This window comes from Augochlora pura, chromosome 11, assembly GCF_028453695.1.
Source record: "Augochlora pura isolate Apur16 chromosome 11, APUR_v2.2.1, whole genome shotgun sequence".
Lineage (NCBI taxonomy): Eukaryota > Metazoa > Arthropoda > Insecta > Hymenoptera > Halictidae > Augochlora > Augochlora pura.
In genome coordinates, this window is record NC_135782.1 from 2396646 (window position 1) to 2408584 (window position 11939).

An 11939-nucleotide genomic window follows, 5' to 3' on the forward strand; every position below is an offset into this window, starting at 1 on the left:
GCGCGCCAACTGCGCCAAACTATAAACTAAACCAAACTAAACGAAACTTGTGATCTCCTTGTACGAACGGAGCAAGGAGCCCGGATCGGGATGCATTTTGCTTTCTAGGAAACGTTTGTCTTTGCCGAGTAACTCTCTTGGTTTATGTAACGCACGCAAAAGTAATTTCAAGTTGCCTGTTTCTTGCGAATCGATTCGTTGCCCACACGGATTGCTATACTTTTGCAGAATTCCAAGTTCGAATCGGTCGAAAGGTTGCGCAACGTGTCGTGACCTGTGACACAATTTTCTGCGTTCGATTCCGGAAGTGATGCGCGCGAAATGTCTCCTTATACAAGGCAATCCGCATTTCCACGAACAGCGTGTCTCGGCGCCCGTGAGAACGAGGAACACGCGCGCGTTCTGCGCTTACAATCGCCGGATATCCAGGTCGATGCTCGATGACCCGACTTTCCGACATAATGACACACAGGTAACCGCGTTACGATGGCATCGCAACCGCGAGCGCGTAATCGCAGGTGCTCGTTATCGTAACCCTTTGTCGAGTATCGCCCGTTCGCCGCTATGGGAATCGCGATCGCAATCTTTGAACCTTCCAAGCTCAAGGTAACGCGACCCGTCGCAATTATTCCTCGCGCGTTTATCGCGTTCCACGTTTTTCGTTTCGAGAGGCGTGCGTTTCCAATCGGTTCGCGAGGAACGAGGAACACAGTTTCGCTGGAAATCTTTTATTGAAATGATCTTTGGAAAACGCAGCGAGTGCGAATGCGTACACGTGGAGGAACTTTGTGTCGCCTAAGCATACGGGGTCCCATTGGTCGAGAGTTTCTTAGAGAGAGAGAGAGAGAAAGGTTTCGAGTAGTAGCCCGGGTAGACTAATTATTGAACACATAATTACTGCGCGTCCCCTGTTGCTACTAGGGTAGTTCGGTGCGACAGGTTCTCAAAGTTCAACGGCGAAACCGATTTCACTGCGACACAGGTGTATTAATCTCGATGCGTTTCGAATTTGAACCCTATTCGAACGTTTGAATTCGTGCATCGCTAAAATTGCAACTACTTTCTACGCAAGCGGGCCAGATGGCAGCAGCTCGTGCACGGTTTTAACACCAGACCGAGATTCGTCTGCGCTTTTAATTATCATCGATTATCGTTCACCGCTTTGCAACAATTAAATCCGCGGGAAGCAACGAACGAAATCGATGATCGATCGATCCGATTCGAACGACGCGCGTCGTTTGCGCGTCGATAAAGTAGGCGTCTGTTTAGATAATGTCGCAAGTCGCAACAGGCTACAGGCAGCAGCTGCCGCCTCGATAAAGATCCGCGACGCGTGATCCATTTTCTCCGTCGTAATTTCAAATTTCCGTGGGAAATAAGCAGTTGTATTTGGCGGTGTTTGCGCCAGGTGAAGCATCGATTCGGGAGTTGTAGGGTGTTTGCGTCGAGAATCGTAGTGGCAATCGCAGAAGAAGCTACAAACGGCTTGAAAATGTGTTACGTTCGATCGATTCTCTGGTGACAGTGTTTTCGTGAAATAGCTGTCTGTTTCTCGAGGCTCGCGCATGCTTGTTCCGATAAAGTTTACCGCAAGGCCGGTGCGACGCGTTTAATAAACGTTTCCGACCAGTTTGTGAGGTTATGTTTGAATCGGGATCAAGATTTGTCAATCGTGTGTGACGAGCACGTGGTGGGCACGATTTACGCGCATGTCATTCGAAGAACGCGCCGTTAATACGGTCATCTAAAAACGGTCACGAACGTTTTCTCATATTCTTCCTTTCTCAGTCTATCTCGCTGCTCCTGTCCCCCTTCGACTCCGTTCCGAATCTAGCCAACGGGGAACAGTAAGCGAGTAAGTATGTATGCATGTGCACGTATGCGTCGATCAATTGAACGTCTCGCCTCGCCTCGCCTCGTTGCCGTTTCCCGTTATCTCGTACAACTCTATTACATAATGACCGCTTTAATTCTTATTTGCCTTTAATGGCAAATTATAAGATACAGCGACGGCTAAAAATACGGTGTCGCAGAGGATTCTGTGGTTTTACCATTTTCCAGTCTTACCACACAGTACTTGATAAGAGGTGAAACTCCGACGTTTCTCGAGCATCAATTTCCTGTGCGTACGCGTGCGTAAGTTGCGTTTACAAACGTAGAAAAATTCAAACAACCGCGTACAAATGCATATTTCGTCGTGCTCGCGGCCTTATTCAAATAAGCAAAGTGAATTTCGTTTAGACTGTCTTTTATGCGCTTCGCGTTTGCACCACCTCCGCGCTTCTCAAAGTCTACGTCTTTCTCTCTCTCTCTCTTTTTCTCTTTCTCTTTCTCTCTCTCTCTCTCTACCTTTCGTACACAAGAACGTAGAAAAGTTGCGACCTTATTACTCATGATCGATGATAAGCGAATTAATCAAAGTGTTCGAGTTTATGCAGGATATTGTTATGGATTTCAGGATGAACCCCCTTCGATGAATTTTTTAGGGGTCGCTTAACAGGTTTGCGCTCTCGGCGCGTTTCTTCCTGCCGGTTCCCGTCGCGAGTGTCGGCTTGGCCTTTTTCGTTAGCGGTTTCTTTTTCTTTTGCTTCTTCTTCGAGGTTTTCTGTCTACGAAAGTCCACGGACTCGTTGTCCGACGACAGGCTGTCGCACAAGGGAACGATCAATGGTCGCAGCTGCATTTGTGATCGCGACAGCAACGTCTGCGGCTTCGATGGCTTGGCTGGCTTCGGTTTCGCGATGGTGGACGTCTTCGTTGCGTTCGAGGGTATCGCGCAAATATTCTTCCGGTGCATTCTCCTCGTCTCGACCCTGTGTTGCCTGGCCTGCGGTTTCGATGGCATCTCGACCGTGACCAGATTCAACGAGTCCGCGTTGATTGTCAGGAAGGATGTCTTGCCGTAACACGTTTCCTTGAGCCTCGAGCTCAAATTCACTATCTTCTGCCACTTGAGCCGCGACTTCTTCTTCCTCGGCTTTCGCTCTACGGTGCGCCGTTGCTCTTCCGCTTCCGGAATGACCTCTCGCGGGCGCACAGCCTTCTCGTGTTTGCGCCTCCGCTCGGTGCCTTTGTTGTCCATGTAGCCAAGAGACTCCAATCTCTTGGTGCACGATCTGAAAATAGAAATGAACAACATTTCTTGCGAACAACAAACGACGTATATCCAAACATACTTGAGCAACACGTCGCTGTCCATTCTACTTCGCGTTAACGCCATGCTGGAGACTCCCCAGCTAAGTGGGCCTGCGATGAACGAACGGTTTGGTCGGTTTTCGGTGGCCTCGTCTTCACTGGCCGGTACTCCCATCCATATTTGTTGTCTCAGCGTACTGAGCTTGATTTGTATGTCCTGATTCTTCAGCGGGACCGGGGATCGATGTCTCAGTGCTCTGCGTCGATCGCCAATGAATCAAATAATCGCGCCACTCGCGTATCAAAGTTCTTGAACCCCGAAATTTACCTGACCAAGTGTAGGCAAGGCGGTCCCCTCTTCGCTTCGCGTTTGTCCTGTTTCGCAGCGAACCTCTCGTCCAAGGACATGCTACAGGGTCTTGTTATTTCTGGTAGCACAAGATCGTCGCAGGTCAGCTGCTTCGCGCTCGTGTCCGTATCTCTGACCGCCACGCGTCCGGATAGGCAGGCCCTCGTCGAAGTGCCTGCGCAACGAATAGAAATAGCAACGCGTTCATCGTTCGCGAATGTCGAATCGAGAGAAGAACGGAAAGCGAACCTTCGTCCGCAGAGTCCGATAGGTCGCACAGGTCGCTGCCTGGATCCGTAGTGGGCAGATCCATCACCGCTCTTTTGGTCTGCAAATCGTAATTGGTCTGTCAAGGAAGACTACCAAGCTTCTAAGTCGGCTGGGCCTCGCGAGCCCTTACCAATAGTCTTCTTCTGCGTTGGAAGTAGCGTCTGCTCGTCGTCGCGTCCTTTTTGCTCGTTCGTTTGGTCAATTCAAAGCTTCGAGATGCGACAAACGTGGGGGTAGGTGGCGGAGCGCAGAGATACTGCGAATTGTCAACGGAATCCTCCTCGTAGTTGCACGAACCTTCCGCCGAGTCGAATTCTCCTTTGTCCGAGTCCGAATTGATCGAGATATCGCCCTCGTCGCTGAAAAAGCGTTTCAAAGTAAAATTTCGCGCGATCGAATCGACGAAATTGCGAATCGATACCTTGAGTAGTCGGTCAAGTCGATGTTGGTAGGTTCTTCGGCGCTCGACCCCTCTTTCACCAACCTGTCGATGATTTTGTTCCGGAGCCTCTCCTTCGGGTTTTATCGGAGGCCGATTAAACTAGTAATTTAAACGACTGTAAGATGAATAGCTACCTTGATCGGGTCCTGGTCAAAGAAGTCTAGCAGCGTTTCGCAAAAAACTTTTCCTAGTTGCTCGTAATCCTGGGTGGAGAAGTGGGTGCCGGATCTGGATCCAATCACCGATCCTCCCATAGACGCCTCCATCGTGTAACTGTTCTGCACTCCCATCGACCAGACCACCACCCTTCCCGTCCCCTCCTTACCCTTTTCCATGTGGAACTTGCAATTTTCGAACGAGAACTGAAAATCGAGCTGCTTTTTGTTTATCCGCGCTATCCGTCTAATAACTATCGTTTAGATTCGGGGAAAGGTTAACCTTGTCGGCGGCGTTTTTGTGAAGCATAAGCGGGAACACCTGCTCGGAAAGTCTGGTTTGCGGACCAGACCTCTTGCTTTCGCATCCATAGGCGAATACGTTGTGTTTTCTCGAGTGGCCGTGTAGATCGCAGTATATAGCCACTCCGCACTCCTCTAACAATCGGCGTATCATCAGCTTCGTGTGCCAGACGGAAGGGTAGCTTTCTCTCATCACGGTTCTGTACTGTCTGTTCAAGTCCTTGCCCGACAACGAGCACCGATTGTTGCCGACGATCACGCCGTCCGGATTCAACATCGGGACCAATTTGAACACGAACCTCTCTCGAAGAGCCTGTCGAATTGCAATCTTTCTGTTCACGGTTTCCCATCCATTAGTTCGAAAGAATTTTACCGCCTCCGATCGACTCGCTGCGCCTCTTCTGACAACAACAAGAAACGTTTCCAGTGTTCTGTACAGCACCAACTGGTGCAGCGGCAAAACGCTCAAACTGTTAGACAAAATCGACTGTCGGTAATTTGGCTAACAGCTTGCGCGTCTTGCCACTGGCTTCTAGATCTTTCCGCGAGAGGTGCCCACGAGTAGATCGGTGGCGGTAAATTCGAAATGTTTTAAACTAAATAATGAGGAAAGCGGGCTTCCAGCGTATCGCGAGTTTACTACCTTGGCTTGGCTCGACTCTCCGGTCAAGAAATCGATGATCCCCTTCATCGTCCAACTGGAAGGTGTCTCACCTGGATGCACTCTCGCCGTTATCACGATGCCGCGCTTTCTCCGTACCTCTTCGTCGTAATTGGGAGCGGTAATCGTTAAATAATAGACGCCGTTTCCGGCCAAGGTCCGACACAATAGTCGTAATTTCGTGAACCTAGTTTTGACAGGATCGGCCACCAACTTGGCCAAATATTCCTGAAACATTTGCGCCGGGTTTAAGGACGATTCGATTATTCGACGAGCGTTCCGTTATCGCGATCACCTGTAAATCGGAGTACGTGTACGGATAGCAATGAGCCAAGTAAACGGTGTCTCTGTCGTGTGGGAAAGAAACGTTGAACGACAGCGTATGCTTCTCCTTTTCCTCGTCGCTTCTGTAAATCGATTCGAGGTACAATAAACCTGGTGATCGACGCACAGCGCGATACAAGAAAGTTGGGAGCCAACGTACGACGAGTCGTTCCTGTAATAAGCGATATTGTCGCCGCATCTCCTCCACCCTACAGCTCTTTTCTTGGCGTCCTCGGTCGAGTAGAGCAGCGGTCGCAGACCCTCGTTGTACAGGCTCTCCTCTTTGCTCAGATTCACGATCGATAGTCTGGAATCGTTAAAGGACTCGGTCGTCGCTATTCGAAAACGGGGAACCGGTAACCCGACCTGTAGGTGGTTCTGCTCCTCGTGTTCGAGATCCTGAAGTAGTACCACTGCGTGTGCCTCTGCGTGTAGAGATCCTTCCTGAGGTAGAGCTGGTAGTAGGTGTCGGTGATCTTGACAACCTTGCACAGATTACCGGACTCGAAGCGCGACTCGAATCGAAGATCGGTGCTGTTTGCCGCGATCTCGGAACTTCTGCTCACCAGGAAAAGATTACTGTCGGTGTCGACGACCCGGCGATCGTCCGGCAACTCGATCGAATCGGCCGGAAACTCGGCGGGGAACGGTAGAACCGTGCTTCCACCCACGCAGGACCTGCTGAACTGTTATCGCAATGGTCGTAGATGTGGTCGGCGTCGCGAAGAATTCGCTAGAATAGGCATCGCACTCACATAGTTCGTGATACTTGTCGGACAGTAGCGAAAGACCACCGTTCCGAACTCGTCCGAGAGCGGTTTCGGCCGCGGCTCTTTCCCGGTTGGCACGTAGAACGGTTCCGGGCTGCTCGGGACTTGTTCTATGTGTCGCACTCTTTCCGGCAGCACCTGTTTCGAGAACTTTGAATCGTCGAGTCTCGGAGACTGGATCGTCGACTGGTCCCTTTACCTGGCACTCGGTGGGCCACCTTGCAGCCTCTTGCGTGATGCCGTCGATCGCGCAGCGGGTGTCCAGCGCGGTTCGGAGGCTCTCCTTCGACAGCTGATCGTCCCTGGCGCCGAAGGGCGCCGAGAATTGCAGAAACTCCGTTTCTCGCCGCTGCACCTCGTACCGTCCCAGCTGCAGCAGTTGCAGCTCCCGCAGCCGCTGGAAGTTTGCCAGTGCCCCGCCTGCGACCAAACGATTCGCTTTTCAATGATTTGTCGAAAACGAGTCGGCGAGGAGCAGACCATCGCGACCATCTCACCGGGGATCGGCTGAACCGGAAACAGGATGGTCTGGAGTTCCCTGACCCTGCTGGCTGCCACGAGCTCCGTCATCTTTCGTTATCTGTCGCCCCCTTCGACTTCCTTCTCCTCTCGCTCGATCTCCTCCTCGTTGCTCGCTTTCTTTGCAGAGTCGTCCTCGAGACTCTCTTCTCGGTTGGTTCCATCGGCGATCTCGTCCTCCTGGACTCTACCGTCGGGAACGCGGCTCGCTGCTGTCGCGCTTCTCATTCTCGCGACGATTTCTCGGATGCGACGACGATGGCGACGAGCTCAGGCGAACATAATCGCGGCCGGAACCCGTTGGTCCTTTCGATTCGTCCGCTCGCTCAGGCTCGGTGGATTCACCGACAAACACTGGCTCACCGTCCGCGACTGCGACCAGCGAACAGCGAACGAAAACGATTTCCGATCCGGAGGCAGAGCCGTCGATGATTACTCGACGAAGACGACGACGACGACGGCGACGGCGACGGCGACGGCGACGGCGATGACGGGGAGAAGCCGGCGCGTGGGCGGAGCCAGTCGACTCGTGGCTGTTTGTTGCCCTCTCGTTTTCCCTGACCCGTCGTCCTCTTACCCCCGGTCTCTTTATACACGCAGCCAAGGTATCGCGACGCGTTCGTTTATCGATCTCTCGCCCGTTTCACCCTCCTCGCTCTCCTTCCTTATCCGTTCGCAAATCGATCGCGAAAAATGTTCATTAATCTTTCGGGAGAGGTGCGTCTCCTCGAGATAAACATTCCGATCTCTATTCGACTTTATGGTCGTTATGTTTGTTTTTTTTTTAGTCAGGTTTATAGAGGCCGCTTGTTCAGTGATTGAGGTGTCAGTCTCGATTCTAGAACGGAGTCGCTCGGATTTTGTCGGAAATTTTGAGCGTTGCGCATCCTAGGCCATGAGGGCTGCGAGTCGAAAAGAATTCGAGTCGGCCTGCGACGGAGCTTGTCGCGAGGATCGCGTTAATCCGCAGGAATCCGGCAGGAATTTCGTTCGCGGATTCGCAGGCATGCCTTGGCGTGGTTGCACGAACCAGTCGAGCGATTTGCGTTTCGTCCGTCCTTCTCGCTCTCGTTTTCCCGGCTCTGAAAATTATTGATCAATCAACGTTCGTCGAAGCAAAGCCGCGCAAACGGTGTCTGTTCCACAGTCGTTACGTCCGTCGATCAATGTGTCCGTGATATTGAAAGCCGGGGATCGATCAGCGAGACGGTCGAGACGGTTTTCTGCTCGCGTCGAATTTCGATCCCGACCCGACAGCATCGTCCGATTTCGTAAAACTTGACGCGCTTCGACGTATGCTGTGTTTAAGGGACACGCCGTCTCCAAAGTGCTCGAAGAGGGTTGACGAAAAAGCTCGGACAGCATGGGTCGAACGGTGACGGTGGCGGTCTGCACCCTGAACCAATGGGCAATGGATTTCAATGGGAACTCGAGGAGGATCTTGCAGAGCATCCAGGAGGCTAAGGAAGCCGGCGCAACTTACAGGAGCGGCCCAGAACTGGAAATATGGTAGATTATCTTGGTCGGCTACGCGTCGTTTGCTTCTTCCGATAGAATCGGAAGTTTTACGATAGAATCGCTATAAAGTACGCGTTTGACCGACGACAACTCTGTTCGGCAGCGGTTACAGTTGCGAGGACCATTTCTACGAGTCGGACACTTTGCTGCACAGCTGGGAAGCGCTCGCGACGATCGTCATGTCGCCCATCGCGGAGAACATTCTGGTAGACGTCGGCATGCCCGTGATGTTCAAGAATGTCACCTACAATTGCAGAGTGGTCTTCTTGAACCAGCGCATCCTGTTGATCAGACCGAAGATGCGGATGTGCGAGGACGGGAATTACAGGGAATCCAGGTGGTTCTCCGCTTGGACCCAGGTCTCTGCTCGCTGTCGAATAAAAAAAAGAGCCTTGGCGAAGACTGCTTTTCAACCAGAAATTTCGCTCGTTTTTCGCAGGAGCGAACCGTTGAGATGTACCACCTGCCCCGAATGATCGCTCAGGTGACCAGGCAATGCACGGTGCCGTTCGGCGACGCTGTCATCTCCACGGAGGACACGTGCGTCGGTTTCGAGATCTGCGAGGAGCTTTGGAACCCTATGAGCAGCCACATCCCCATGGGCTTGGACGGCGTCGAGATCATTTCGAATGGTATATCGTCTCGGTATCGCATCCTCGGCGATGCATTTAGAATGCAATTTAGAATAGTTCTCGTTCGAAGGCAGCGGCTCCTACTTCGAACTTCGTAAGGGACACGTGACCGTGGACTTGGTCAAGTCCGCCACGTTCAAGTCGGGCGGCTGTTACATGTACAGCAATCTACGCGGTTGCGACGGCGGCAGGCTCTACTTCAACGGAGGATCCTCGATCTCCTTGAACGGACAGATCCTGAAACGCGGCAAGCAGTTCGCTCTGGACGACGTGGAGGTCGTGGTCGCCACGATCGACCTGGAGGACATAAGGTTTCCCATAGCTTCGGCACGGTGGCGCTTCGATGGCTGTCGAGGCACCGCCGTACCTCCGAGTTTCCCTTTTGGCCGAGCGAACTACTGAATCGGGACGGGTGTGCAAGGAGTTACAGAAACAGCATCAGGTCCCGAACCCACGCTGCTGCGGAATCGCCAAATTACCTGCGCATCAAAGCGAATTTTGCTCTGACTTCCGACAACCTGATGTCCAAGTCCCCGGATCGGCCGATCGACGTCGACCTGGGCCCGTACGAGAACGATCGCGTGACGGAGAAGCTCGTTCATCACACGCCGGAAGAGGAGATATCTATGGCGCCTGCTTGCTGGCTCTGGGACTACCTTAGGTTCTTCGACTTTTCTTCTTTCCTTCGCGAGAGTCTAGAAAATTCGTCTTTGAGAAATTCTATTCGACGACAGGCGTTCCTGCCAGGGTGGATTCTTCTTGCCCTTGAGCGGTGGGGTCGACTCTGCTTCCTCGGCGTGTATGGTCTACTCCATGTGCGAAATGATCGTCGATTCCGTGAATAAAGGAGGTATATGGTCGGGGGATGTTGAGATTTCGATTCACGGTTGTTTTATTCTGATTGGGACACTTTTGAAAAGATGCCCAGGTGCTCTCGGAGATCCGGAAAATCGTCGGCGACTGCGAGTACGTACCAACGGATCCTAAGCAGCTCTGCAACACGATTCTCGTGACCTGCTACATGGGCACCGAGAACTCGTCGGCAGAGACCAAGGCACGGGCGGCGTTGTTGGCCAGCCAGATCGGCTCGTACCATCACAGTATAGTGATCGACGTGGCAGTCTCGGCTATCCTGACCATTTTCCAACAAGTGACCAAGCTGGTGCCGAGGTTCAAGGTTCAAGGAGGATCTCCGAGAGAGAATCTGGCTCTGCAAAACATACAAGTTCGATAAACAGTTTTGATTCGTTAGAGAAATAGACAGGCTCGACTCGGGCAATGTTTATTCATCGCAATTTGCAATTGTCTCCGAAGGCGCGGTTGAGAATGGTGATCGCCTACCTGTTCGCCCAACTGATGCTGTGGGTGAGAGGTCGACCCGGCGGTCTTCTCGTGTTGGGCAGCAGCAACGTCGACGAAGCTCTTCGGGGATATTTCACGAAATACGATTGCAGCAGCGCCGACGTCAATCCGATCGGTGGCATAGCGAAGAACGACCTGAAACTGTTTCTCGGTTATTTCAGGTAGGAAGGCCCTGCCGCATTCTAATAATGGTAACAATACCAGAGCCGTCAAAGGTATGTCGTTCCAGGAGAAAATACTCGATATCGGCGCTGGATGGGATCCTGAACGCCCAGCCGACCGCGGAACTCGAGCCTCTCCAAGGCGGACAACTTGCTCAACTCGACGAAGTGGACATGGGCATGACTTACCACGAGCTCGGTACCTTTGGTCGCCTGAGAAAGCAAAACTGTGCTGGGCCTTTCTCGATGTTCTGCAGGCTAGTCCACATGTGGGACAAGTGTTCTCCGGAAGAAGTACAATCGTAACGCTTATCGAATCCTACGGTGCACCGTTTGACGGTGCTTAATATAATATGCGGGTGAATCGTTGTAGGTTGCGGACAAGGTGAAACACTTCTACAGGTGTTACGCCATCAATCGGCACAAGATGACCATCCTAACGCCGTCCTGCCACGCCGAGACCTACAGTCCCGACGACAACAGATTCGATCACCGTCCGTTCCTCTACAACCATACGTGGAAGTGGCAGTTCAATGCGATCGATGAACAGGTGATTCTTCTTAGTTTCTTTCGAGGCCGTCGAAACCGTTTGTCTCCAGTCTAGAGACGCTGTTACCCGTTTCTCAGGTGAAAAGTCTTGCTGCTAACGACGAGAAGCCGCCGCGTGGCCAAAAGGATACACCGACGAAGATGCCGCCGCCGCCGCCGCCGCCTGTTCAGCCCAGATACATGCCGCTCAGCTCTGTGATGATCAGTGAGTACTCAAACAAACACGCGAACACCTGCGATAACGTTGACGAGGCGTTCAAATCGTGGGCCTGGCGTCGGCACTACGGGCCGAATCAACGATCACCGATAAACCAATCGAAATAAAAGACCGAAAGCGAAAAGCTGGGGCATCGCGGAGGCTCTAGCGCACAGGAATGATCCTGTGATCGTTGCCCCACCCTGTATAACTCGCTCGTCCCGCCTTAGCCCCGTGGGAATCTGCATCATCAAACGCCGTCATTCTCTGTTGCAGATAAAACGCATCCTGGAGTAGTAGTTTAACCGTAGCAGTGTAGCACTCTGTCTGTCTCTTATCATTTTGCAATTGCAGCTGAGCGAGCGCGCCGACCGGCGACGTATTCCGTTTTATCGGCCAATTTGAATCGGCGAATCGGATCCGTCGACGTTTCCGTCCTCGTTGGGAGCCGATCGTCCAGAAAACCAGGTTTCTGGTTCGCCGTTTACAGACTCACGCGTCGAAGAATCCGGTGACACTGTAGACACTGCATTATATTAATGCAATTTGTTCGATGGAAGCCAAGTCGGCGAATTTCGCAGTGAATTATCAAG

General features: G+C 52.2%; 2 protein-coding genes across 5 annotated transcripts; one reads left to right on the top strand and one right to left on the bottom strand.

Moving 5' to 3' along the window:
* Positions 1-1091: 1091 nt before the first annotated feature.
* Positions 1092-11795, top strand: Nadsyn (NAD synthetase). 3 transcript variants are annotated; one of them, XM_078194213.1, is made up of 13 exons: positions 1094-1855; positions 8238-8437; positions 8550-8805; positions 8886-9078; positions 9149-9389; positions 9500-9739; positions 9813-9928; positions 9999-10303; positions 10393-10601; positions 10670-10895; positions 10975-11151; positions 11229-11355; positions 11623-11795. In XM_078194213.1, exons 2-13 carry the CDS (start codon positions 8292-8294, stop codon positions 11649-11651), a joined length of 2265 nt encoding a protein of 754 aa, XP_078050339.1. In that variant the 5' UTR covers positions 1094-1855; positions 8238-8291; the 3' UTR covers positions 11652-11795. The 3 variants fall into 3 exon arrangements, with proteins under 3 accessions (XP_078050337.1, XP_078050339.1, XP_078050338.1); XM_078194211.1 differs by having other exon boundaries at positions 1092-1855; positions 11229-11795; XM_078194212.1 differs by lacking the exon at positions 1094-1855 and adding an exon at positions 1915-2136 and having other exon boundaries at positions 11229-11795.
* On the bottom strand, positions 1542-7947 carry LOC144476893 (uncharacterized). Of its 2 annotated transcripts, XM_078194210.1 has the most exons (16): positions 6907-7947; positions 6609-6829; positions 6395-6547; positions 6206-6325; positions 6006-6115; positions 5800-5946; positions 5611-5722; positions 5298-5543; positions 4635-4967; positions 4331-4558; positions 4176-4267; positions 3885-4113; positions 3734-3812; positions 3464-3659; positions 3177-3392; positions 1542-3116 (listed from the first exon to the last, which is right to left on the bottom strand). In XM_078194210.1, the coding sequence occupies exons 1-16, from the start codon at positions 6977-6979 to the stop codon at positions 2483-2485; spliced, it is 3189 nt and encodes a 1062-aa protein (XP_078050336.1). In that variant the 5' UTR covers positions 6980-7947; the 3' UTR covers positions 1542-2482. The 2 variants fall into 2 exon arrangements, with proteins under 2 accessions (XP_078050336.1, XP_078050335.1); XM_078194209.1 differs by having other exon boundaries at positions 6006-6325.
* Positions 11796-11939: the final 144 nt, after the last annotated feature.